This window comes from Sesamum indicum, linkage group LG6 (genome assembly GCF_026168435.1).
Source record: "Sesamum indicum cultivar Baizhima isolate 11 linkage group LG6, ASM2616843v1, whole genome shotgun sequence".
NCBI classification, from domain to species: domain Eukaryota; kingdom Viridiplantae; phylum Streptophyta; class Magnoliopsida; order Lamiales; family Pedaliaceae; genus Sesamum; species Sesamum indicum.
In genome coordinates, this window is record NC_142662.1 from 7,655,175 (window position 1) to 7,679,835 (window position 24,661).

At 40.0% G+C, this 24,661-nt stretch overlaps 7 protein-coding genes and 1 pseudogene across 8 annotated transcripts; 1 reads left to right on the forward strand and 7 right to left on the reverse strand.

Annotated features, from left to right (window-relative positions):
• Window positions 1-3,439: 3,439 nt before the first annotated feature.
• LOC148787687 (uncharacterized) lies at window positions 3,440-5,465 on the reverse strand. The gene is made up of 2 exons (XM_088881764.1): window positions 4,700-5,465; window positions 3,440-4,402 (listed from the first exon to the last, which is right to left on the reverse strand). Exons 1-2 carry the CDS (start codon window positions 5,324-5,326, stop codon window positions 3,569-3,571), a joined length of 1,461 nt encoding a protein of 486 aa, XP_088737890.1. The 5' UTR covers window positions 5,327-5,465; the 3' UTR covers window positions 3,440-3,568.
• Window positions 5,466-5,972: 507 nt separating this feature from the next.
• On the reverse strand, window positions 5,973-8,133 carry LOC105165041 (uncharacterized). Its single transcript, XM_088881766.1, has 2 exons — window positions 7,239-8,133; window positions 5,973-6,865 (listed from the first exon to the last, which is right to left on the reverse strand). Exons 1-2 carry the CDS (start codon window positions 7,821-7,823, stop codon window positions 6,110-6,112), a joined length of 1,341 nt encoding a protein of 446 aa, XP_088737892.1. The 5' UTR covers window positions 7,824-8,133; the 3' UTR covers window positions 5,973-6,109.
• Window positions 8,134-8,507: 374 nt separating this feature from the next.
• LOC148787688 (uncharacterized) lies at window positions 8,508-10,634 on the reverse strand. The gene is made up of 2 exons (XM_088881765.1): window positions 9,544-10,634; window positions 8,508-9,444 (listed from the first exon to the last, which is right to left on the reverse strand). Exons 1-2 carry the CDS (start codon window positions 10,117-10,119, stop codon window positions 8,626-8,628), a joined length of 1,395 nt encoding a protein of 464 aa, XP_088737891.1. The 5' UTR covers window positions 10,120-10,634; the 3' UTR covers window positions 8,508-8,625.
• Window positions 10,635-10,937: 303 nt separating this feature from the next.
• Window positions 10,938-12,857, reverse strand: LOC110012098 (uncharacterized). The gene is made up of 2 exons (XM_020694219.2): window positions 12,055-12,857; window positions 10,938-11,951 (listed from the first exon to the last, which is right to left on the reverse strand). The coding sequence occupies exons 1-2, from the start codon at window positions 12,628-12,630 to the stop codon at window positions 11,097-11,099; spliced, it is 1,431 nt and encodes a 476-aa protein (XP_020549878.2). The 5' UTR covers window positions 12,631-12,857; the 3' UTR covers window positions 10,938-11,096.
• Window positions 12,858-15,261: 2,404 nt separating this feature from the next.
• LOC105164636 (uncharacterized) lies at window positions 15,262-17,473 on the forward strand. The gene has a single exon (XM_088882051.1). It carries the CDS (start codon window positions 16,033-16,035, stop codon window positions 17,074-17,076), a length of 1,044 nt encoding a protein of 347 aa, XP_088738177.1. The 5' UTR covers window positions 15,262-16,032; the 3' UTR covers window positions 17,077-17,473.
• Window positions 17,474-18,340: 867 nt separating this feature from the next.
• LOC105164635 (uncharacterized) lies at window positions 18,341-20,625 on the reverse strand. The gene has a single exon (XM_011083329.3). It carries the CDS (start codon window positions 20,449-20,451, stop codon window positions 18,745-18,747), a length of 1,707 nt encoding a protein of 568 aa, XP_011081631.2. The 5' UTR covers window positions 20,452-20,625; the 3' UTR covers window positions 18,341-18,744.
• A 258-nt stretch (window positions 20,626-20,883) lies between these two features.
• LOC148787689 (uncharacterized) lies at window positions 20,884-22,169 on the reverse strand (annotated as a pseudogene).
• A 411-nt stretch (window positions 22,170-22,580) lies between these two features.
• LOC105164634 (uncharacterized) lies at window positions 22,581-24,661 on the reverse strand. 2 transcript variants are annotated; one of them, XM_011083328.3, is made up of 6 exons: window positions 24,123-24,661; window positions 23,894-23,996; window positions 23,550-23,731; window positions 23,302-23,393; window positions 22,960-23,109; window positions 22,581-22,866 (listed from the first exon to the last, which is right to left on the reverse strand). In XM_011083328.3, exons 1-6 carry the CDS (start codon window positions 24,472-24,474, stop codon window positions 22,726-22,728), a joined length of 1,020 nt encoding a protein of 339 aa, XP_011081630.1. In that variant the 5' UTR covers window positions 24,475-24,661; the 3' UTR covers window positions 22,581-22,725. The 2 variants fall into 2 exon arrangements, with proteins under 2 accessions (XP_011081630.1, XP_011081629.1); XM_011083327.2 differs by having other exon boundaries at window positions 23,879-23,996; window positions 24,123-24,658.

The following is a 24,661-nucleotide window of genomic DNA, read 5'->3' on the forward strand; positions in this document are numbered from 1 at the left end:
AACCTTCATCGACAGACGCTGGACAACCAACTAGTCTTAGAGTCCTAGGTGTAGGCCTTTTATTGCTTTGTTACTGCTTTGTTATTTGCTTTCTGTTGTTTAGATTCCTCAAGGGGACGTTACGCCTCTTGAGTTGCAAATTTCAGCTTTTCTAGTGTCTAGTGTAGACGATAGGATTTATTTTTTTAAGCCTATTATAGGGGGGGAATGAGTTCAAGAAGCTTGGTTTAGTGACGTGTTGGAGTCCCCCTCAAGGCGAACCCCTTGCTCTAGCATCGTTGATCATTGTATACGCATTTTCAGTTCAATGCAATTTGGTTTTCTGAATCCGCGTGCGCAATTTACGGTTTTGTGATTTGTTCCTCCCGACTCTGATATATTCGGCGCGCTGCATTAGTGCCGAACGGAGGTATTGGCGGACGTAGTCAGCGGACTACTAGCCACACGACGCGCTGTGTGATAGGCGCCTCGTGAGACACTGGCAACTCGATCATTCCTAAGGACGTCACTTCGCTTCCACCGAATCCGACTAGCGGTGTTTTGACTGGCTCTAACCGAAGATTTTCTAAGCCCATTTTGTCGATCACACTTTTGAAGATAATATCTGCAGAACTCCCACTATCCACCAAGACCTTATGCACTGTGAAATTCGCTATGTTGAGTCTGATGACGATTGGGTCGTTCATCTCCCCAGTCTCTTCTGGTTTGTCAGAGCTGTTGAAAGAAATGGCTTCCTCTTCTTCCACTTTTCGCACGAACTCTTTCCCTCGGCTTGAATTCATAGTCCGGGCGCACCTCTTCCTATCTCTATTCGAGCTATTCGAGCTAGAGCCCCCTGCTATCGTGTAGATTACTCCTTTAGTTGGCGCGTTATTTCCGGCGGTTGGGGCCTGTGTCGACTTCGAGGGCCCCGGGTTCCGGTCTCGGCTTCTCGACCTGCTTCTCCTGGGCTCTTCCCTGCCCGCTTTGCAATTGTGAGGGACTCGGTCTCTGAAGTACCCTTGTCTCATTAACCTCTCAATTTCATCTTTTAATTGGAAGCATTCTTCCGTGTTGTGCCCTCTCTCCCGGTGAAACCTGCAGTATTTGTTAGAGAATTTTTTGGAGGGGGTATACCTGGTGTGCCTCGGCCATTTGAGGACATCCGCATTCTCGACCATCATCAACACCTTTTCCCGTGACATTGGCAGCGGGGTGTAGTTGTGGTATTTGGGAATGTACTTGGGTTCCCTTTGCTTTTCCTGCTTTTGCCTACTTCCCCCGGCCTCTCTCGCCTTGTTCGATCTCCTGTACATCTGCTCACGCTCCTTCCGCTCGTAATCCTTCATCGCATTCATCTCCTCCTCATCTATATATTTCTGGGCTAGAGCCATAAGCTGCTCAGCATCTCCTAGCGGGTCGCGTGCAAGTGCAGATGCGAACGGACCTTTCTTCAAACCATGAATCAAGATACTGACCATCATATCTATGCGCAGGTCCTGGATCTCTATCATTTCGTTGTTGAATCTCCCTACGAAACTCTTCAGTGTCTCGTCCTCTTTTTGCCGTATAGTAAATAAGTGGGTGGCAGATCTCTTTTGTTTCCTCCGACTCGCAAAGTGGAAGGAGAATTTCTGGATCATTTGTTCATATGAATCAATGCTTCCACGAGGCAAGTTGGTGAACCATTCTTGTGCTTTTCCAGTCAATGTGGTCGCGAACAATTTGGCCATGATCGGGCCTGGCTGCCCGTATAAGTTCATCACCATGTCGAAGGCCGCTACATGTTCGTAGGGATCCTTAGTTCCATCATACCTCGGCAAGTCGGGTACTCGGAATCCTGGCTCTACCACTTGGACCAGGATGTCATTGCAGAAGGGTGAATTTTTGTTGTGCGCAACTATTTCTCCTTGCTTTTTGAGTTCGTCTATCTGTCTGTTGAGGTTCTCTATCTGCTTTCCTACGCTTTCTACTTCCGCACGCGAAATTACTGGTTCCCTTCTCTTCGCACGACTATGGCTGCTGGAGCCAGCGTTGGATGACGCTGGTCGTTTACTGCGATGCTCCTGTCCGCCTTGTACTCTCGACTCTCGCAGCGGCTCCACATTCTCGAATAACTGCCTCCTCGCCGTTTCTTTGACCAGCGGGGTCGCGGTTCTTCTTTCATATTCCACGATTGCTTTCCGGCTAGCTTCCTCTATCATCTTCTGCAACTCATCAGGAGTTAGTTGGATGGTCGCTCCCGCTCATTTTCTTGGTGTTTCTTCTTCCCCGGCGTTTCTCCTCGATGAACCTTCCATTATGCTAAGGAATTCTCAGATGTTCCCACAGACGGCGCCAACTGATCCGGGTCGAATAATGCGATCTCGAGATTCGATCTCCCTTCAGAATGCCAATTCGTCCAAGACCAGATTTTGGGTCCCCTGAGAATTAAAACACGAACTGTGAGCTCGTCGGGCACGTCCCCGACAATGACCCTCCGACGCTCAAGTTAGGTTGATCGAGAGAAATAGGTGCGATCTAAAAATTCGGTCTCAATTAATACGTATCAGTTCCCTCATTTATGGTGCGTCGGGGTCTATTTATAGAACACAGTTGTACGTCAAGTACTGGGCCACGTGGCCTCATCTCGTCGGTGCGCGTTTTGATCGAACGGTGGTCATTATCCGGGTCTTCGGTCGGTGTACGCGATCCGGGTCGGGTCAACTGCGACCCGCCTGCTACAACGTACGCGGATCCTGATCGCAAAATGACTATAATGCCCTTAATGAGGGGCGTTTTGGTCCTTTTGTAGGTGCGATATTTGGATACTCATCAAAATCATTATTAACTTATGAAACTAATGGTTAAAAATATTTAATACATTCGCAGTTTTATATATTGAGGACAATATACTAGGACTACATACTTAATTTAAATTTTTTATTACTTCAATTATCTACTAAAATTTATCACTTTGAATATAAAGTATAACGAATGTATTTTCAACACATTATTATAATGTATTTAACTATTAATTATAATTTTTTTCAACTTTTAATTTTATACTCAAACTTTTTTCTATTTGAATGAAATATTTGAGAAATTTGAAAATTGAGGACAATATACCTATAATACATACTAATTCAAAATATTTATAATTTGATTTGTATATTATATTTTTTCACTCCAAATATAAAATCTAACTAAATCATTTTAAACACAATATTACAATGCATTTAATTATTCATTAAGTTTATAATCATTATTTAAAATATAAAATAAATAATTACTTAACATAAATACTATATACTATATTTCTCTCGCAAACAAAATACTATATATATACACATTTATATATATATATATAAATATATATAAAAAATATTTACTTACATCTGTTTTTCTCTCTTTTTTCAAAATACCAAAACAGAACACTCCAAATACACAAAACATGGAGAATTCTTGCACAAATGCAAAAGGAGCCAAGTAATTTTCACTTTATATATTCATAGTCTCAATATGAAACAAAGATTATAGGTTACTTCTTATCACACTGGTCTCAGCATCAAAGCACATCATCTTCTTCATCTTCCAGTGTGTCTCAGCATCAAAGCACATCATCTTCTTCATCTTCCCTCGAAACATGAGGCTCCCTCTCCTTCTCCTCAATGTATCCGCATGTCCTAAGTATATATAAAACGGCGCGAGTGACGTTACCAATAAACACGAAACCAACCAGCGCCAGCCAAACGAGAACAGAAATCTTGGCCACCTGATACACTGTGCGCTCGACACGTTTGGGGGTCATGTTAATCAAGGTGACGAAATACGTAAGAGTCTGAGCAGTTACAGCAATCCACATCGTCACCATTTGAGTCCACATCCATCTCCTCCTCCTCATCGGTAAGCCACTAACTTGTAGCAAGATTATGCTCAATGATGCCAAGAATGCAATGGTGTTGAAGATCATATATTGCCCGTATTTTGAAGGAAGAGTGTATGCCATGACAGATTGTCCGGCTTTGTGTGGTTTATCAGACACAGTGGTGCTATTGGGATTGCCTGAAAAATCATCCTGCCACACCCCGCCTGGTGGGGAGAGCCCGGCTTGAAATGCAACTGTTGCAAGCAGTGAGGCAACAATCATCAACGCATTTCGTTTCCTGGCCAACCAATCGGTGTGCTTGTGTTTCTTGGGGATATTGCTTGGGACCTTAGTCTGTTTGGATGGTGTAGTTCTAAACGTTTTGGAGATATCTGCCTTAATTGCCATGGATTCATTCCGATCAGTTCTTGAAGAACTGCCCTGATCAAGACATTGCTTGATCTCCAGATCCCTCAAGTCTCCGGGGCTTTGTAACAAGAGATCTAATGCTGTCAAGCCATTTGCATTTCTTGCATCTGTTTCTATTCCTGTATTTTCTAGCAGATACCTAACAATCTGCAAACATATTCCCAATGTTAGCAATTTCTATCAGGCCTACTTCAGCTAAATCTCTTACTATGCTGTCATGAACTGAAAAAATGTAAAGTAACAAATACTAGATCTTAAATTGCTAAGGAAGACAAAGAAGAAGAGGAAAAGGGAAATCAATAGCTATTTTTGTTGAGTCCAATGGCGACATGCAATTCTTAATAAAATCAAAGGAAATTGAGATATAATCTAATCTGCAGTTAAAGCCTCATATTATCTAGTGAAACTTCATTGATTAATAGCAGTAATCGAAATGTTACACACCTCAATCTGTTTCTTGGCAACTGCAAGGTGCAGAACAGTATTCCCATCTTGATCCTTCCAGTCCACGAATCGATCATCCCTCTTCAAACATTGCAGGAACACTTTCATCGCCTCAAGGCGATTATACTTCACGCAAAGATGTAAACAGCTCTCTCCTCCTCCAGTCAATACTGCCGCCGCCTCCGGCTCAGCCCTTAACAACTCCTCCAAAACCACCGTCCTGCCCTTGATCGCGGCCAGATGAAGTGGGCTCCTCCCATCACCGTCCAAATTAAAGCACATCGAAGAATCCACCGAAACTAGCTTTTTCACTATATTCACATGCCCTTTTGCCGATGCCAGGTGCAGCGCTGAAGACCCTTTTGAATTCACCGATTTCGATAGGTCAGGATTTATGTCAAGAAGTTGTTTGGTGAATTCTAGGTGCCCTAGAAGCGCTGCTGTGTGTAAAGGATTTTCGGGCATGGAATAAATGCTTGACCGAAGAAGTTGAGGATTTTCTTGTATGAGTTGTGAGAGAGACGGGACGGAGCCTTGTATTGCTGCTTCTTGAAGCTTTTTCTGCTGTATCTGATGTTTTTGATGATCTTCTTGTTTATCTTGATCTAGCAAGCTCAGAAGCTCCATTTCTTTTTCCTTGATGGCGTTTAACGCGCATGGATCCTCAAACTCGCCAGATTTGTGAAATTTTTGGGAGGACTTTAGTTTACTTTTGCAGCCTCCAATTTGGACTGCAGACTTTTCCACGGGGCCAAGAAGCAGAGTTCCCTAGATAAAACAAAAGAGAGACTCGTTATTATTTTGCATCTAGAGAGCATGAATTGACCCTGAAAAATTGGGTGGAATATATTTCTATTCTATTCCCTGGCACATGTCGTTGAATGTAGATTAGATTATAATTCTCGTTAACATATTCAGTAACCAATGACTTGGTTCTTTGTTATTCCGCAAGTAATCATAAATGTCAAGAAATGCATTTTTCCAAGATTCAAGACTGAATATTATAAGACACTTCATGTCATTGAAGTGGTTTCCCATTTCAAAGGCTTCAGAAGAAATCTCTTCAATCTGGACCATCATGTGGGGGTTGTAATCTTGTTTCTATATTTCAGGCCATCTGAGATTGCTTATAAGCAAAGGTGGTTGCGTTTATGGAAGAATTCATCTGTGAGTTGTGAGTTAGAAGTGATCCGTGAGACTTTGATGAATTCCAGTTAGTGTTTTATTGCTGCAATATGCATTTGTTGATCTGTCATTTTAAGAGCAAAGAGTATGAAATTGAATCCAGATGCATTATATTGATCTTATCTTCTGTCATTTCCACTCTTTTTCACATCTTGAACAAATTTTGCAAACGGCAAAATGAACCTCATAGAGGAGGCAAGTAAATAAAATTCTTGTACATTACATTCAAACACTTTGTTGGCCCGCATTTACTTGGTTTATTTCACTCGGATTTCTATATCTTCTTGGCCTCCATACGATTATTCCTTTCTTCTTCAACCACCTATCTATCAACCGAACTGTGTTCCCGACTAGAAGAACTCCCATCACACAACACCATACAGTTACTGCAATCTCAATGTCATTGCTCAGTGATTTTTTGTTCTTCCTTGGAGTTACCACAAGAGCTGAAATGGCATAAGTCACCGCGATTGACGTGATAGTCAACCACATAATTACCATCAGAATCCACAAGAATAGCTTGCGCCTAAAGGGAAGTCCACTGATGAGAAGCAAGATAGTGCTAAGTGATGAAACGAATGCTACTGTGTTGGCACGCATGAAGCTCTTATAATATTTAGGATGATTACGAGCCATTACAGCCTCTCCTGCCCAGTGAGGATTGGTCACAGGGTTGCCATTTGAATCATGTGTTGAATCTTCTTGCCAAACACCACCTGCGGGGGTCACGCCAGCTTGGAAAGCCATCGTTGCTATGAGGATTGCCACCACCATTATCGAGTCTCTTTTTTTGGTTAGCCACTTTTCTGGCTGTTGAGTTTTTGTGCTGCTGGAATTGCAGAGTCTGGGCCTAAAGATTTTTCTGATTTCTAAATTTGTTGCATCTGTTGGATTTTGTTTTAAAATGTCGATTGCTGTTTGTCCCTCGGAGTTCTTTGCATTAATATCTATGCTGGTGCTGCCTACCAAATACTGGATAATCTGCAAGCATAGCATTCAACTTTGAGATAGTGGATGATTACAGGTGAAGATGTTTTGGATCAGCTTGTTGATCCTTTCAGTTGCAATTCAGGTATGCATAAACAGAGCATTTGAACCTAATCTATGGCCAATAAAAAAAAAGCATCTTGGAAATGCGCATAAATCATGTTTAAGAATATTTTGTTCAGTTGAGCTGCCACATTTACTCGTCATATATACACACACTAACCAATACTGGAAACTGAGACAGTTCAACTCTTTATTGGCAAGAGTATCGGAGTAGATACAGAATCATCAATAGCTCCTACTTGAATCATTAATAAAGAATAAAATGACACAAACAAATTGTAAGTCAAAGAAGACTTTGCCTTACCTCAATTTGTTTATCTCTAACTGCCATATGCAATATGGTGTCACCATGGTCATCCTTTGAATTCAGAAGTTCATTCATGGACGGCACCAACATCTTCAAAGCCTCTAACTGGCAGTATTTGACACACAAATGCAACAGGCTGAGACCTCTGTCCAGCTTTTCTCTAGCAGCAAGGGGAGCCTTTCGAATGAGCTCTGCCATGACCTGAACATGGCCTTTCATGGCTGCAAGATGGAGGGGGTTCCTGCCTTGACAGTCACGAGCCAGGCACATATCAGGTGCAGCTGATATCAGTTTTCTTGCAATTTCCATGTAACCTTTGGCTGATGCTATGTGGAGGGCCGAATATTGTTGCAAGTCTAATTCTTCAGCAAGCTGTGGATTCTGATTCAAGATTTCCTGAACAAAGGCCAGGTAACCCTGTAAGGTTGCTACATGTAAAGGAGTCTTATTGGGACATGTATACGAGACTCTATCGAGGAGCAATGGATCTTGTTTGAGCAATTCGTGCAAAGATCTTGTATCCCCTCTTGCAGCAGCATCGTAAAGTCTCTTTTCAGCCACTTCTTCAGAGCTTCTTTCCATCCCTCTGTCCCTTTCTCACTCTCAAAAAATCCACCCAAGTTCTCTTCCATGAGCACATCATGTTTGTGTATGTTAACGCTGACTTGGTCGACTTTGAAATTAAATATTCAGGGAGGACCTAGTCCTGATATTATTTTGGGTTCAGCCAGCCCTTCATTCTACAGGTTATATGAAGCGAAATCACTCAGAAATCTCCAAGTCAATCAAACTGAAATTCTTGGTAATAACCCGTGGATGTTAGATTGATTGCTACGTTTGTTTTTGAGGAGTTCCACAAAATTACTGTGTACCAATCTGATGGCTACTTCAAAATCTAAACACTACTTTTTTCTGTAAGAGCCCACATGAATTTCAGATGTAAAACTTCATCATAGATTTAAGTCTTTATCAAAATCATGGTCAAACACAAGATTAACTATTACACATTCGATTTGCAATTTTGCATTAATATCACTGATTATATTTCAAGTATAAAGTCGTCCTGTTGGGTGATATGCCTGTTTGCCTGAAGATGCAAAATGTAATGATCAATTTGAGGTCTGGAAGTGATGCATATCTTTGCTCTTCTGTCTCCATTTTTATAGAGGTTAAGATCAAGTGGTGGATGCTTGACTTTGAGATCATAAATTTGATAAATATGTGCAGAAAGACAACTGAAAAAGGAGAGCTTAAGTAAACATGGAGTTGACTTAGAACTGCTTCGCTATGATTGGTAAACATCGAAAGTAAACTTTTGATCACAACACCACTAGGAAAAAGTAAACACTAACAAAACAAAGAAAGTTGCAAACCATAAACACTTTCAAGCACCAACATTATTCACAACAACTGCTGAACCTGCAACCACCCTAACCAGCTTAATGATCAAACGAATTGTGTGGCCAATTAGGAGAAGAGCCATCAAACAGAGCCACACAAATACTGAGTATCCTACCACAGACAGAACAGATTTTTCTTCGTGAGAAGGCGTCAACACCATAATCGAGACAGTGTAAGCCAGTGCAATTGCTGTAATTGCAAGCCATGTGATCACCATCAGAATCCACATAAAAAACCGGCGCCTTATGGGCAGTCCACTCATCAGAAGCAATATGATGCTGAGGGACGCAATAAAAGCAGTGGTGTTGATCATATAAAATCTTGGGTATGCTTTAGGGTAGTTATGTGCCATTACGGAATAGCCTGCCCGATGAGGATCAGAGACGGGATTGCCTTGTGAATCCACTAAGTTGTCGTCTTGCCAGACACCACTCGGAGGGTTAACTCCTACTTGAAAAGCCATGGTTGCTATAAGTGAAGCCACAACCATCAAAGCACTACGTTTTCTCTCCAACCAATCTTCCTGCTTGATAGGTAGATTTCTCAAACTGTTCGTTTGCATGTTCATGGGTGAAATAAGGTGATCAGGGCAAGGAGACAAGGGGCTCGCCATATTTTGATATGTATGTAATGCTGTGTTAGTCTCTGTAGTCCCAAAACATCCAGCGAGTTTAAGGGATTCTTCAATCTCTGAATCTCTGACATCCCTTCTGCTTTTGATCAAAACGTTCACTGCTGTCATTCCATTAAGATTCAGTGCATTCACTTCAAGAGCAGGCACACTTAGCAAAAACTTGATGGTCTGTCCAAGAGTTTACTAACATTCAGTCACATGATAACAAACTTGTACCATAACATAGAGCCCAAAATCAGTTATAAGTGAACAGAGATTTTGGAATACCTCAACTTGCTTATCTTCCACAGCTAAATGCAAGACAGTATTTCCACCAGTATCTTTAGAGTTAATGAAGCCGGGGTCGTCTATTGTCTTCACCAGGAGCTTCAGAGCTTCCAACTGGTATTGTTTGACACACATATGAAGGATGTTCTCTCCTCTATAGACTGTCACTTCAGCTGCATCAGGTTTTGCTTGAAGCAAAATATTCATGACCTCAAGTCGGCCCTTGATTGATGCTAGATGGAGGGGTGTTAGCCCTTTTTTGTCCTGAGTCAGGCACATTCGAGGATCAACTGATAACAGGGTCCTGACTATATGAACATGACCTTTAGCCGATGCCAAATGAAGAGGAGACAATCTCATTGAGTTCAACTCACTTGCGAGCTGAGGCCTTATCCTCATGATTTCCTTCACAAAATCAATATGTCCTAACATTGCTGCCACATGTAAAGGAGTCTCAGAGAAAATGTTAACTACAACTCTATCAAGAATTAGTGGATCTTTCTTCAGCAGCTTTTGCAATGAAGTGATGCTCCCTTTTGCTGCAGCTTCAAAGAGTTCAGTTTCTAGCCTCTCCATCTCTCCTTATTGGGAGAGAATCAAAGTTCATCACGTATGCATATACACACACATACACAAATATATATATATATATATAAATTTTCCTAGAGGTGGTTTATGGTACTGAAAGAACGACAATAATATCCGTGTATGGAAGTCAATTGCACATAGTTTTTATCTTTTGAACAAGTCTTGTAGCAATGCCATTGGCAGATTACAAGATGAGATAAATACTCAGAGAACTAGTTAATAAACATGTGCCGGTCATCACCATAGGCATATTGACTTCTGGATAGAATTTTCTGGACAAAATGCAAATACATATACATTAAATGACAATGTTGGCATCATCAGCCAAGATGAGAAGGAACAAGGGGCCGGTTTGGTTGAGTTAACGATGGTTTTGTCGTCTCATTTTTTCTTTTTCATGTACTTGAATGCTTGTGTTTTATCTGTTGAAGTATCGGCTTCTCTTAGTCTCTTTTTATGTATTGTTAACAGAGACTTTCTGTGACTTTGAAATTAAATATTCAGGGAAGACGCGGCTGTAAATTTCATCCAATATTTAGGGCTTGAAGAATTATGTATTACTTAATGACTGATAGTGCTTAATCTATGGTATAATTAACTCTACTTGTGCTTTGCAGGGATGATTCTACTGAACGGGTCAAGATGTGATTGAAGACTAAACAAGCAACAAAAGATTAACAGTGACATTTTTATTTGATAATTTTGTCCCTTGAACAAGATGCAAAATGATATATAAAGATCAATGGTTTGAGGTCCGCAAACTGCTGAACATCTCTTTGGCTTTCTCTTCCTTCAAACTTGATAAATGCGTGTAGAAGAAAACGGGAAGAAAGAGCTTTATTAAAAAGGTAGTCGACTTAGAACAGCTTCGCTATGATTTGTCAACTCTGAAATTGCACATATCAACACATAACACTAGGAAAATCTAAGAAAAAGAAAGCAAGCTACAAAAACTAGATACACATTTAAACGCCCATGTTATTCACAAGAACTGCTGAACCTTCAACCGTCCTCCTCCTCCTCCTGAATGTTTTTCTCAGCTTTCTAACCAGCTTCACGATCAAACGAATTGTGTGGCCGATAAGGAGGAGAGCCATCAGGCAAAGCCACACAAATACAGAGAATCCTACCACTTTCTTAACAGAATTTTCTTGCTCAGAAGGCGTCAACACCATTATCGAGACAGTGTAAGTCAGTGCAATTGCCGTAATTGCGAGCCATGTGATCACCATCAGAATCCACATAAAAAACCGGCGCCTAATGGGCAATCCACTCATCAGAAGCAATATGATGCTCAGGGAGGCAATAAAACTTGTTGTGTTCACAGTATAAAATCCCGTGTACACATGAGGCTGGTTATGTGCCAATACGGAAAAGCCTGCCTTGTGAGGATCAGAGACGGGATTGCCTTGTGAGTCGATTGCGTTATTGTCTTGCCAGACACCACTAGGAGGGTTAACTCCAACTTGAAAAGCCATGGTTGCAATAAGTGACGCCACAACCATCAAAGCACTACGTTTCTTCTCTAGCCAGTCGTGCGGCTGCTTAACTAGATCCTCCGAACTCTTCCGTTCAATGTTTGTGGATGAAGTAAGGTGATCAGAGCTAGAAGACAAGGCTCGACTTGCCATGTTTCCATTCACATGTGAAGTTGTACTCGTCTCCTTTGTTCCAAAACACCCAGCATGTTTAAGGGATTCTCCAATCTCTGAATCTCTCACATCCCGTTGGCTTTTGATCAAAACATCTACTGCTGTCATCCCATTAAGATTCAGTGCATTCACTTCAAGAGCAGGCATGGTTAGCAAAAAGTTGATGGTCTGTTAAAGAGTTTAGTAACTTTAAGTCACATGATAACAAATTATACCGTATATCATAGAGCTCAAAATCAGTAATAGATGGACAATGGAGATTTTGGAATACCTCAACTTGCTTATCTGCCACAGCTAAATGCAAGATGGTGTTTCCATCAGTGTCTTTAGAGTTAATGAACTCAGGGTCGCTTATCGTGTCGAGCAGGAGCTTCAGAGCTTCGATTTGGTAGTGTTTGACGCACAAATGCAGAATATTCTCTCCTCTATACACCGCCACTTGGGCTGCCTCAGGTTTTGCTTGAAGCAAAATCTTCATGACTTGAAGTCGGCCTTTGATTGCCGATAAATGGAGGGGTGTCATCCCATTCTTATCACGAGCCAGGCACATTCGAGGATCAACTGATAACAGGACCATGACTACATCAACATAGCCTTTGGCCGATGCCAAATGAAGGGGAGACGACCTGAATGAATTCAACTCAGTTATGAGCTGAGGCTTAATCCTTGTGATCTCCTTCACAAAATCAACATGGCCTAACATTGCTGCCACATGTAAAGGGGTCTCAGAGAAAATTTGAACTACAACTCTATCAAGAATGAGAGGATCCTTCTTCAGCAGCTCTTGCAATGAAGTGATGCTCCCTTTTGCTGCAGCTTCAAAGAGTTCAGTTTCCAGCCTCTCCATCTCTCCGTATTGTGATTAAATCAACGTTTCTCATATATATATATAAATCAATTTATGCCTATCATGGGAATGAAGAAATTGTTGAACAAGGAAAACAAAGTAACGTGTTCGAAACTCGTTGAGAGCGATGTGAACTGAGAAAAGAAAAAAAGCCAAGTACATGAAACAGAAGAAAATGGAACGACAAAACCACTGTTTGTTAACTCAGACTAAAACCGGCCCTTGTTGTTTTTCTTGTTTAATAGATTATTAATTATGATATGAACGTACTCAACCAACGTATGTGTATTTTTTCATTTTACATCAAACTAGTTAGATAGATATATCTATCTGTTTAATGCCATTGCTAGCTGACTTGTTAAAACATGAAAACTACGTACTTGAAATTGAGTTTCTGACAGGATATTGTTGGTCATGATCCTCTCTGATCCAGCTCGATTTCAGCGATCTCGAAGTACGAACTCGACACGGAATGCTAACCTCTCCAAGATTAGATTTTGGGATCCTTGATAATAAGACAAGAGCAGTGAGCTCGTCGGGCACGTCCCCAACAATGACCCTCAAGTTAGGTTGATCGAGAGAAAAGTAGGCGATCCCAAGGTTGGATCTCAATAGATGCTGAACAGTTATCTTTAATTACGGCGTTTCGGGTCTATTTATAGAGCACAACTGGATATTGTTGATTAGGCCACGTGGCCTTATCCTACTGGCTCGCGTCCTGATCGGACAGCTGTGATTGTCCGGGTCTTCAAAGCTGTTATTCGATCCGGATCAGGTCCTTCGCGACCCACCCGACAAAAGAGGCGCGGATCCTTTAGTAAAAAGACAATAATACCCTTAATGAAGGGTGTTTCTGTCATTTTCTAGCATATTTATCAGATACCCATCACTCTCAATACCACAAAACACCTCCGGCAAAATTGATTTATATATATATATATATATATATATATGTACATATATGAGATGCCTCAATTTGCATGTCACTAATACTCTCTCTGCAATGCTCTTTCTCATCAACTCCTCAAACTCCGTATATTTTGAGCAACGATTGCATAACGAACACTGATCTTTTATCATATTTTCATATAATAACGAACACTGATCTTTTATCATATTTTCGTATTATATATTTATGTTGCGCTAACAAGTAATTAATGTGCATTCTTTTTCAAATTTGAAAAGATATAATTAAGTTAAAATACAATTATTTTGAATGAGAAGGTAAAAGAATATATATATATATATTCAAAAATAAAATTTTATGTTGAAACATCTAAAAAGAATATGATAAATTTAAAATAGAGAAAGCCAATGGTAAACCTGATGTATTGTGGGATTTCATGTGGGCCAATTCAGCCCACCTACCTACAACCCCAACTCAATATGGACTCTTTTATCTGAGTAAAACCCAGTAAAAACTTTGTATAAGCTCAGGGCTGCCTTAATTATTTTATTTTTAGTTTTTTATTTATGCACTAATAAAATCACTAGTTAGTGACTTATTATTTCTTAATTTCAAAACTCAGAGTGAAGTAAGGCTTGAGCTATTAAAACAAGTGGAAAGAGCCATCAACTTTAAAATGAACTTTAGATTATATATAGCTAGGGTTTGGATCCATTCTTTGAATCATTACTGTTATTGACAGTAGCTGGTGGAAGAGGTCAAGTGATCATTCTTCTTGATGCAAATCAATTGTAATGTCTATGATTAATGTTGACCAACCATTTGATTATTACTAGTTCCTGTTTGTTGGTCTGTAGGCAAATATAAATGATGTGCATATTTATTAGGGTAAATTACGATTATTTTTCTTAAAATTTGATATAATTATAAGTACCCTATTGTTATTGTTTGAGAAATTATAAGTATCCTCTTATTTTAACATATATCTAACAACAACTAGTCCATTAGAGTCGTTAGCCCACGTTAAGTTTCCATCCAATTTTTGTGGCGAATTGAAGAAATATTTTTTTGAATTATAAATTTATATATTTTTAAAAAAAAATTAAAATATTTTTATAGACTAATATGCTCCATTAGTTATTTACTTTACTCATGCTCAAATTTTTATACATTCTTTCAGACATTTGTTTTTCTTTTAAAAAATAAAATAAATAATCTCAACGCACCGTATAAGAGCTACATAATTATTTTTCGAATGTATTTGCGAATATGCAAACATCAATAAATATAGCTGCAATTTACCATATTTATTATAATGCAGTGAATTAAGCTTGGATTGAGGCTGCATGAAATTTTTCACTTTGATAAGTTAAGTAACAAAATTTAGTGTCAATATTATGGATAACATAGAATCAAGAAAAGCATGTTTCTGAAAACCCCAACATCATATTATATGTCAAAAACAGAATAAAGAAATGAAGTAGAGAAGTGATAAAAAGATATAGATAGATTGATCAGAAGAAACGGACAGCAAACAATCCTATAAACTTCTAAATTAAAAAAAAAAAAAAACTTTAAAATATAAATCTTTTTACATGGAATAAATAATATTATTGGGAGTCTAAATTCAAATTCAGATTCTATTTCTAGGGGCAAAAGAAAAAAGGGTGCTCCTGCCACTGCTCCTACCCACTAATGTCTCACTCTCTCTCATCAATCATCACTGCTGCTTATCTATGATCTATCATCAATATTAAATGCATATATATCAAACCCACAGTATTTTCCAAATCAATCAGCGAGCAGCAGCAGCCCACCATAGTCCTTCACCACACTGAATCCAAGAAGAAGGAGTTCTCGAAATACCAACTGACACGTGTCCATGTCCGTCCTTCTGATACTTCGTAACCCTCGACTCCACCAAATTCCGTTAACTCTTGAGAACACACAGAGTTGAGCCACCCTTTTTCACTGAATATATATATATATATGTATATGTCTATATATCAAGAAAACTCCTCGCTTTCTTGAACCCATTCATCGTAGACTTCTTCAAGAGCTATAAATTTCTTTATATCTCAGATATAAAACCATTTCCGAACGATCAGCCCTGGAGTTTTCAGTGAGGAAATGCTGGATGTTTTTGTGCTTATTGCTCACTTACGATCTCTCTAATCTGTTTGCACAAACCCAAAAGAACATACTAGCTTTATCCAATACTCAGCATAAGTAATATTTGATTTTTGTATAATATAAGCTAGACTCGTTTGAATACTCCAAAAATTAGGAGAAGGGTCGGTTTGTTTTAGTCTTTTAAGACTTCCAAGATTCTTCCTTTTTTCCTGGGTTGCCTTTTTCCTTCTTGTTATATAGACCAGCTCCGAGGTTAAATTATACTAAGTTTTTAGTTTTTTGAGGAGGAAGATCAGTTAGTCACTTTGAGTGGGGCGACGAAGCAAACCAGTGATTCTCTAAGGAAATTGAGAGAGGCAAAGATGAGTTTAAGTGCTGCAGAGGATGATGCAACATCGGAAATCCATCTTCCTGCTGATATAGATTGGGAGATGCTTGACAAATCCAAGTTTTTCTTCCTTGGGGCTGCGCTGTTTTCGGCTGTTTCTGGCACTCTTTACCCGATTGTCGTGTTGAAAACGCGGCAGCAAGTGATGTTGAAGGCGATCCCCTGTTTCAAAATGGCGGCCTCCATTTTGAGGAGCGAGGGATACAGGGGCTTTTACTCTGGTTTTGGTACTTCTCTTATGGGAACTATTCCTGCACGTGCCCTGTATATGGGCGCGCTTGAAGTTACCAAGAGTAACGTGGGCAATGCTGCTAGTCTTAATCTAGAATTGTCTGAGGGCTCTGCCTCGGCTGTAGCTAATGCTGCCGCTGGACTGAGTGCTGCCATGGCCGCACAATTAGTTTGGACACCCATTGACGTTGTGAGCCAGAGATTAATGGTTCAAGGAGGTGGTTGTGTTTCAGGTCCTTGTTCCAATGGATCGAAGAAGTACAATGGTGGGATTGATGCGTTTAGGAAGATTATATGCGCGGATGGATTGAGAGGATTGTACAGGGGATTTGGGATATCTATACTGACTTATGCACCTTCCAATGCTGCTTGGTGGGCAACTTACTCTATTGCCCATAGAGTGATTTGGGGTTGTATTAGTTGTCATTGCTGTAAGAAGGATGAGAATGGGAATGAAGGGAGCGGTTACAGGCCGGATGGGAAGGCAGTGGTTGCAGTACAGGGTCTGAGTGCTGCAATGGCTAGTGGAGTATCCGCATTGGTGACGATGCCACTCGATACAATTAAGACGAGGTTGCAGGTTTTGGATGGGGAAGGAAGTTTGCGTGGTGGATCACCAACAATTTTACAAACTGTGAGAAACTTGGTCAAGGAAGGTGGATTTGGTGCTTGTTACAGAGGGTTGGGACCGAGATGGGCTTCAATGTCTATGTCTGCGACGACAATGATCACTACCTACGAGTTTCTCAAACGGCTTTCTACTAAGAATCAAGAGAGATTTGTTTAATGAATTTAGCTTGTTGAAGCTTTGAACAGAGGAGTAAAGGGGGAAGGCATGTTTTTGTGTATTTTGAACCCCTGTTTACATAGGTCATCTTTAGCTGGTTATTCTGCGAGCCCGATATTAACCAATGTAAATACTTAAAAATGCAGCAAACCAAGTTAACTCGTTTCGTGTCTCTAATTAGAATCCACTGCTATGCGGACAGGATAGAGTTCCGGGGATCAGACATCCAATCAACAAAGATTCAGCCTCGAGTTCAAAGTTCAGACCATCAATGTTCCACTAGATTATCCTTGTCCTTCTCAAACTGTTTTGTAGGCAATGCTGCAAAATTTGCAAAACAGTGCCTTGATTCAATTTGTGTTTTTCTGGAATCAGAGGATTCCTGTGGATTCCCATATTTCCTTGGCTTATCATATCAGCTAAATTTAGAAAAACAGTTTAGTCCTTTAATTTGACTGCCTTCTGGATTGTAGTTTTTCTGCTGCTTCTAACATTAAATGATTCTATGGGAATATTTGCGCACCCCGATACAGCAAATAAATGCTTAAATGCTAAGATTTGGCGATATGTGTTAGAGAGAAAGTGCCGTTTCTTTCTTAGCTAATACATTCTTGTGGGTTTGTCGTTCTTTTCCAAAAAGAACTTGTATGCCCATTGTATATTACCATAGTTTAGACATTAAAGCCATTTAGTAAAGAGCCCGAAGGTAGTTGGCTCTGCCTTTGGGCTGTTGGCCTTTATTGACTTGAAGAGACAGCATTTACTGGCTTAGTAGATTGGCCATTTTTACCTGGTAGACTTGAGGAGTCAAAATCTCCCTTCAATAAAAATCTCTTCCTCCAAAAGACTAGACATGCTCTCAGAAGTGCCCCCTCGCCGATAGCCGATTGTAACGTGAAATGAAATTCCAGGTGCAGGTTGTCCCTAAAGAGACCTCACCTCCTGTGGGTTCGAGGCAGGGGTCCTAATGTTCTGAAGTAGAGGTTTAAAGGAAACTCTATTCTACTACCTTTTGCTCCACAAAATAGAAGTTCAAAACTTTTTTATGATTAGCACTAAGAAAACATGCTTTACTAGCAAAAGATAGATTCTCTTACAATGCTAGATTAGGATGAATCTAGTGCAAATTAAAATCTCACTGCTTACCATTTCACTTCACAAGTAAAAGAATACTGAAACTCACAGGATTCTGGAATCACAAACGATTTCAGGTGTGGAGGTGAATATTATGTAACTCCTGAAATTTGAGCGAGCTCAACTGTGGTTGTGTACGGATATCAAGCTTGATAGATTAGAATTTCAATACATATACATTATCCGGATAATGTCAAAAGATATACAACCCAACTTGTTCTTTTGCAGTCCTAGTCAAATGCAGGCACTAGCTCACCCGTGTATTGGGGTTACTTTTAGAATACTTTTTCCTCATAACTATGGGTGCTCTAGAACTGGATAAAGCAATCCTTGTGAGTTCCATGTGATTCTTCGATGCTTTTAGTTGCATTTTCCTTGTTCTAACTGAATGCTTGAACTTGTAAAGATTTTATGCTACCTTCTGTTGTAGTCCTAACCAAGATTCTTATGCTTCACAGGATAAGCCTTCAAGAATCACGTATCACTGACACAAAAAGCAGAAGTGTTCAAAGTTTTGCCTCGAACCGCAGTATATCAGCTGCCACTGTTTCCAATAAGGTATTCATTTAAAGCACTTCTATAGGTTTCCACATCAAACGCTGGGCAACTATTTCTCATCTGAACAAAAAGATTCTCCGCCTCATGCACCAAACCCTTCACACACGATTCCTTAACAAAAGCTTTGAAGCAGTCTTTCTTAATAACGAGGCCCTCATCAATCATCTCCTCAAAAAGACCAGCTGCCTTTCTTACATCACCATTTATACAATATGCTTGAATTAAGGAACTGTACAATGTGGTATCAAGGCCGTGACCATCTTGAATCATGTCATTAACAAGCATCTCAACATCTTGCATCCTGCCTTCGGCTCCAACAAGCCCAATTATCACCTCACTGTAAGATATAAAGTTCGGACAGCAACCCCATTGTTGCATTTGCTTCAGGAGAAGAATGGCTTTATCGAATTCTTGCAACTTAATAAGACTCCTAAAAACAGCATTAAAGCTAGCTAAACTCGGATTAGTGCCTCTTCCCCTCATTTCCCTTAATAGCACAACTGCTTCATCTGGCCTTCCCAATTTGCAGTACTCATTCACAATCACAGCATACGACTTTCCATCAAGATTCATTCCAAGATTAAGCATTTCTTTGAAATGTTTAATAGCCTCATCAGATCTTCCAGCAATGCAATAACCCTTCAACAAACTCGTATGAGTCGCAATGTTATCCCTCAATCCACTCAACCTCATCCTGCTCATCATCCGTCTCGCTTCATCAACATTTCCACTCAAACACAACCCATTGATCAAAGCATTGTACGTTAACACATTAGGCTCGCAATTGCCCCTACTCACCATTTCATCAAAGCACCTAATTGCATTCCCGAACTCCCCTTTCTTGCAATACCCATCGATCAAAGTTGTATATGACACAGTATCAGGCGGACAAGCCTCATCTCCAACCATCTGATCGAGCATTCTTTGCGCGCTTTCCACTAAGCCCTTCTTGCAGAACCCATCAATGATAATATTATAAGTCATTAAGTTTTTCCCACAACTCATTTCATCAAACAATTTCTCTGCATCTTCAATCATACCCACTTTACATAAACCCCTGATCATCGTTGTGTAAGTCGAAACATCAGGTTTCACAACGCTTTCTTTAATAACAATCCGCCCAAAGTAAGCCCAAGCATGACTAACTCTATTGGCCTTAACCAGAACACCCAACAATGCGTTGTAAGAAAACAAACAGTCCCCTACTTCCCCCCTTCTCACTTGATGAAAAAGCTTTACAGCCCACTTCAGGTGTCCCAAATCACCATGGGCTTTGATGAACTTGCCCACCATAAAATCTGAAAACTTGTTGTGGGTTTTCAGTAAGTCAGCAGCTAATGAAAATAACTTGTGCGGTAGGAGTTTGTCAGTGATGGCAATGTAGCAGAAGTGGGAGTGGCGATACAGGTTCGGGTTCGGGCTTGGGCTAGAGGCCCAGGTGAAGAAGAACAGGGAATGATAAGGGTTTGTCAGGTCATTGATGACTTGGACCACTAAATTAGGGGTTAAGTAAGGAGAGAATTGGTTGAGGATAGAAGGGTTAGGGTTTTGGTGGGTTCTCGGGTTTTGGGGGTTTAGGGATTGAAGGACGGATTTTATGGCAGGTATAATTTGGAGAGATCCGGGGAGTAGATGGGAGAGGGGTTGATGCAGGTGACGAGAGACGGCGACCGCGGCGGTCATAGTGCTGTATCTCACCGTTGCATAAGGTGGCGGAATCTTGCTGGTTTATTTCCAATTTTCCACTTCAGTAGACCAAAGAGGAGAAATACTATTGGGCAGATGGGCAAAAAAATTCAAGTTTGGAAATAATTAATTAATAAGTAGTAATAGTACCATAAACTTCTTGGACATTTTTAACCTGAGAACTTCTACCTGGATATTGTAATGAAATTGTTTTAAGTCCTATGCATTAAAAGGCTACACATTAGAATCTTTACCATGATGATGCAAGTACATTGTTGTTATCTCCATTTAGGACAATCCACATTTCATTCCAAGGATGCCAACACACACCGCCAGAACCACATTTCTGTGTTTCAATTTCAAAATTTTAGACAATTAACAACAGTTTCATGGCCCAAGAGCTGCAGCAGTGGGGCAGGAACCATCAGATTAGGCCAACGCATAATGTGGAGCTGAGTTCTTTCTGTGTTTTCCATTACTGAAAGACCATTTTATAGGTTTCAGGTGTTTAACTTTTGGCCTTAGAGGAAGCTGAGTGAAAGAATTGCAGACAGAAATGTACAAGAACTTCTGAGTTGTATGCCATTTTATAAAGGGAGCAAAGTTCAAGCTTTCTCTGATTTCTACGTAAACTTTGTTGTTACCTCTTCGGTAAGTTTGATATGCTATTCTGAATCTGACCTCTCCAAGTTCGGGAAATAGTTTGAGTGAAACCTCTTGAATACGGGGTAAAAACCAAAGTCTCATACCTGGTACGACGTTGACAGTAGTATTGGTGTTTTGTTGTCTCCCGGTCACCAGATTCTTCTCCTTGAGGACAAATGTAATTGTAATTTGCAAAGACTGTTTAAAATAGGATTCTGAGATGGGAAGATAGGAATGAGGAGAATGATACCAATGTCATAATTTGCTATTGTTTGGATGTTAATAAAAACTAGAAGAATCCCAGAAGAAACTGCTTCAGAAAACCAAGCCATCACCCTGACTGTGGGTGGTTGTATGCCACGTTCTCTTTCCAGAGGCATGAAAATAATGGAAATAACAACTTTGGATTGTCGATCAGGCAGATACCAAGTTTCCAGTGGTATTTAATTCCCTTCTGTTGAAATCCCTTGAAGTCCAAATTCACCACTTCTGCTCATTTCTGTGCGATCAACATATGATTCTTGGTCATCACATTTCTGTTAGCTCCTTTTCTTTTCTTTAAGCATACCTATTACGTTGTCAAAAACCTCAAAATTTTGTCTTTAAACATCGTTCTCATCATTTGTGAAAAGCCTATCACAAGTCATTCCAACCAATAGATTTGGCTTGGCTGGAATATGTCATCTCTCATCATTAGTATTTAAGCTTCAATTTAAACGACAAAAAGAGCTACCGATCAAAGCACTCTTTAAAAGTCATGTCTGCTACAACTGCAACATGTCTTTCATCAGAGACTGCCCTAAATGTAAATCTTTTCTGAAGCTTAACATCATGCACAAAGCTTGAGTCCTTTCTCCCCTTTGTACTTTCAACCACACACATTCATCTGATTAATTTAGTTTTCCGAGCTGTGCACCAAGCCCTGACCTCGTCATAGCTGAAATGAACACATCATCAGCACCAGCTATGCCTTCTATGATATCTCCAGGCAATGGCATACTATCATCCCGTTCTTCTGCTGCGTCTTGCTTCACTTCTGTGACACATATGACAGTCTGAGGAGGGACCATAGCCTTTTGAGGGAAAATAGTATGCAAGCAGGTTTTCCCTTGTTCACTTATATGTTATTGATCCCTTCACAACCATCAGAATGAACAAAAATACGGTGACCTCTAAGAACTGGGCTTTTAGTTCTCAACGTCTGGATACTTTTCTGCTTAGTGGTATCCTGGTTGATCCTATATTTTGGTTTTTCCAATGGTTTTCTTGATAGAATGGTGGTACCCTAAGTTCTTACCATTACAAGTTTATCAGGCAATAATATTCAAAGCAAGTTGACAAAGACAGGAGTTTAAGGCCCAAGTTCAGATAAACAAGTGCCTAAAAACTGCCTTAGTTAACTTTAAACTCCATTAGCAACTTTGGAATTTTCCCCAACTTCGAAATAGATAAAGCAACAGTCATTGACATACTCTCGAATATTTGATAAGAAATCTCATATAAATTCAACATAGGTAACCAAACAGAAAGATTATTTTGTTGTTTTTACATTGCTGCCTAATTTCTCGTCCATACAAGTAAAAATTACTGACTAGTATCTGAGTTGAACATTTGCCAATAAATATATCACCAAACATTTACATCACATAAATTGGCGAGTTTTCTTTGAAGCTCTTGTATCTCTGCTAGAGCACGTGCTCGTTCATCAGCATCATTTGAATTCAAACTTTTCTTCTTCTTCGCTATTTTACCCTCAATGCTTTTGATCTGCAAAACAGGAAGAATTCAGAATAATGCATACTCTCACCGTCTCCCATATGCATAGATGCACAAGCACATAACATGAAGCCAAGGGTATACCTTTCTATAAGGCCACCTTAACAAGCCTTCCTTGCGGCATATACTCTTTATTGCAGATGGACATATATTCATTTTCTTAGATGCCTTGCTGATAGGAAGATGGAAATACCCTGCCAAATCTCTCAATTTCATCTTCCCTGTTCTTTCCCTCTGCTCTACTCATCATAAGCACATATAATGAAAATCTAGCTTGAGAAAGGGAAATGACTCCACAAAAACATAGAAAAGAATGCTACGGCCATTTAACAAAACATGTGACGAAGAGTAAAATAACTAGATGAAGGCGTTAGTAGGCTTAAACGGCAGAATTACTAGACGATATTCGTGGAATCTACTACTAACCTGTGATGCAATATAGCTCTTACTTAATCTTACTTCATTTCCCTCTTCTTCTGGTTGGTTCATATCGTCTTCTTGGTTCATTTGCCTGTTGCCTGTAGCAAGATTCAAGGGTCACTAAATTATCCTCAGAACACGATATCTTTTCATGTAATGGACTTTGAAAGTAGTCCTTAATTCAAGTTGACATTCAGAACAATGCAAGATTGCAAGTGGTGCAATGAATAATTAAGGGCTCTGTCGCTCTGGACCTCTTGAAGTTTGGTGAAGGAAAATGTTGGCATCCGCTCTCCCATTGCTGTCAAGGCCAATGCACAATGTGTTGTAGAAGTGAGAGAGCGGATCCTGCAACATGACATAACCTTCTCGTTTACGATCATCACAGTACTGAACTAAGAATTGCTTCACACTGCTTATGCTTTCCTGGCAGAAACTGAGATTTAACATCAGCAAAGTAAGCAAAAGCTAACCTTGAACATAGACACGAAAAGTTTCCACAATCAGAAAAAGTTCCTCCTCAAGGCAGAAGTGAACATATGCTATTCAAATAGAAAGGAAAATATGCTATCGCAAAGATTACTCAAACATATGGTACTCATGATCAGTTTGAGAAGATGTATCAGTATTGTATCTCTCGAGCACCGCATGGCTGATGAGCCCAAGCCTTCCATGTACATCAAGCTTCAACACATGATTACCTACCAAAACAAGCAAATCAAGGGCATGATTATCGAATCTTCACAGGAATGTTTCCACTAGTACACTTGCATTGAAACAAATTTAAGCCAAAGGACATATGTATATCGCTGCACAGATGCACACACCATTGACATGGAAAATTTCTCTGAGTGTTTGGCAACAAGTGCAAGTGTGTGGAGATGGTGGAACTGGCCAAATGGGAATTCTTATTAGGTTCCCAAACGCCGGATTCTGTGGGAAATCATTGGAATTCCTGTTTTGGTCAAAGGTATTTTCCTCCAGAGGATTTCCTGTAAGATCAGTCGTCCCATAATTGCCAAGAACATTGAGAGCAGGCTCCTGCACCATCTCATCCACAAAACTATGGAATAAAGGATCATCATCTTGATTTTCATCAAACATTAATAGTTGTTCTGCACTTGAAATGGCGTCCATGAGTTCTTGATTGTGTGGAACATTGGCATTTTGGTCTGCCATTACTAGTAAGTTCGATCTCTTGGGCGGTGGCGGCGACGCCTGGTCTGGACCAAGCGCCGCGGTGGTGAGTTTAGTCTAATGTTTCAGAATTTTACCCAAGTAGAAAGTACTGTATTAGAAAGAGGGAAGAATTTGGTAGTTGAAACATTTGGAACTATAAAGGACAAGAAAGAGAAGGCAGTTAATG

Coding starts and splice junctions, on each gene's coding strand:
- LOC148787687 (XM_088881764.1), bottom strand. CDS start 5,326: ATGGAGCTTCTGAGCTTGCTAGATCAAGATAAACAAGAAGATCATCAA. Junction 4,403..4,699: donor TTGCCAAGAAACAGATTGAG/GTGTGTAACATT, acceptor ATATGTTTGCAG/ATTGTTAGGTATCTGCTAGA.
- LOC105165041 (XM_088881766.1), bottom strand. CDS start 7,823: ATGGAAAGAAGCTCTGAAGAAGTGGCTGAAAAGAGACTTTACGATGCT. Junction 6,866..7,238: donor TTAGAGATAAACAAATTGAG/GTAAGGCAAAGT, acceptor CTATGCTTGCAG/ATTATCCAGTATTTGGTAGG.
- LOC148787688 (XM_088881765.1), bottom strand. CDS start 10,119: ATGGAGAGGCTAGAAACTGAACTCTTTGAAGCTGCAGCAAAAGGGAGC. Junction 9,445..9,543: donor TGGAAGATAAGCAAGTTGAG/GTATTCCAAAAT, acceptor ACTCTTGGACAG/ACCATCAAGTTTTTGCTAAG.
- LOC110012098 (XM_020694219.2), bottom strand. CDS start 12,630: ATGGAGAGGCTGGAAACTGAACTCTTTGAAGCTGCAGCAAAAGGGAGC. Junction 11,952..12,054: donor TGGCAGATAAGCAAGTTGAG/GTATTCCAAAAT, acceptor ACTCTTTAACAG/ACCATCAACTTTTTGCTAAC.
- LOC105164636 (XM_088882051.1), top strand. CDS start 16,033: ATGAGTTTAAGTGCTGCAGAGGATGATGCAACATCGGAAATCCATCTT.
- LOC105164635 (XM_011083329.3), bottom strand. CDS start 20,451: ATGACCGCCGCGGTCGCCGTCTCTCGTCACCTGCATCAACCCCTCTCC.
- LOC105164634 (XM_011083327.2), bottom strand. CDS start 24,474: ATGGCAGACCAAAATGCCAATGTTCCACACAATCAAGAACTCATGGAC. Junction 23,732..23,878: donor CATGAGTACCATATGTTTGA/GTAATCTTTGCG, acceptor GTTAAATCTCAG/TTTCTGCCAGGAAAGCATAA. Junction 23,110..23,301: donor AGAGCTATATTGCATCACAG/GTTAGTAGTAGA, acceptor TGAGTAGAGCAG/AGGGAAAGAACAGGGAAGAT.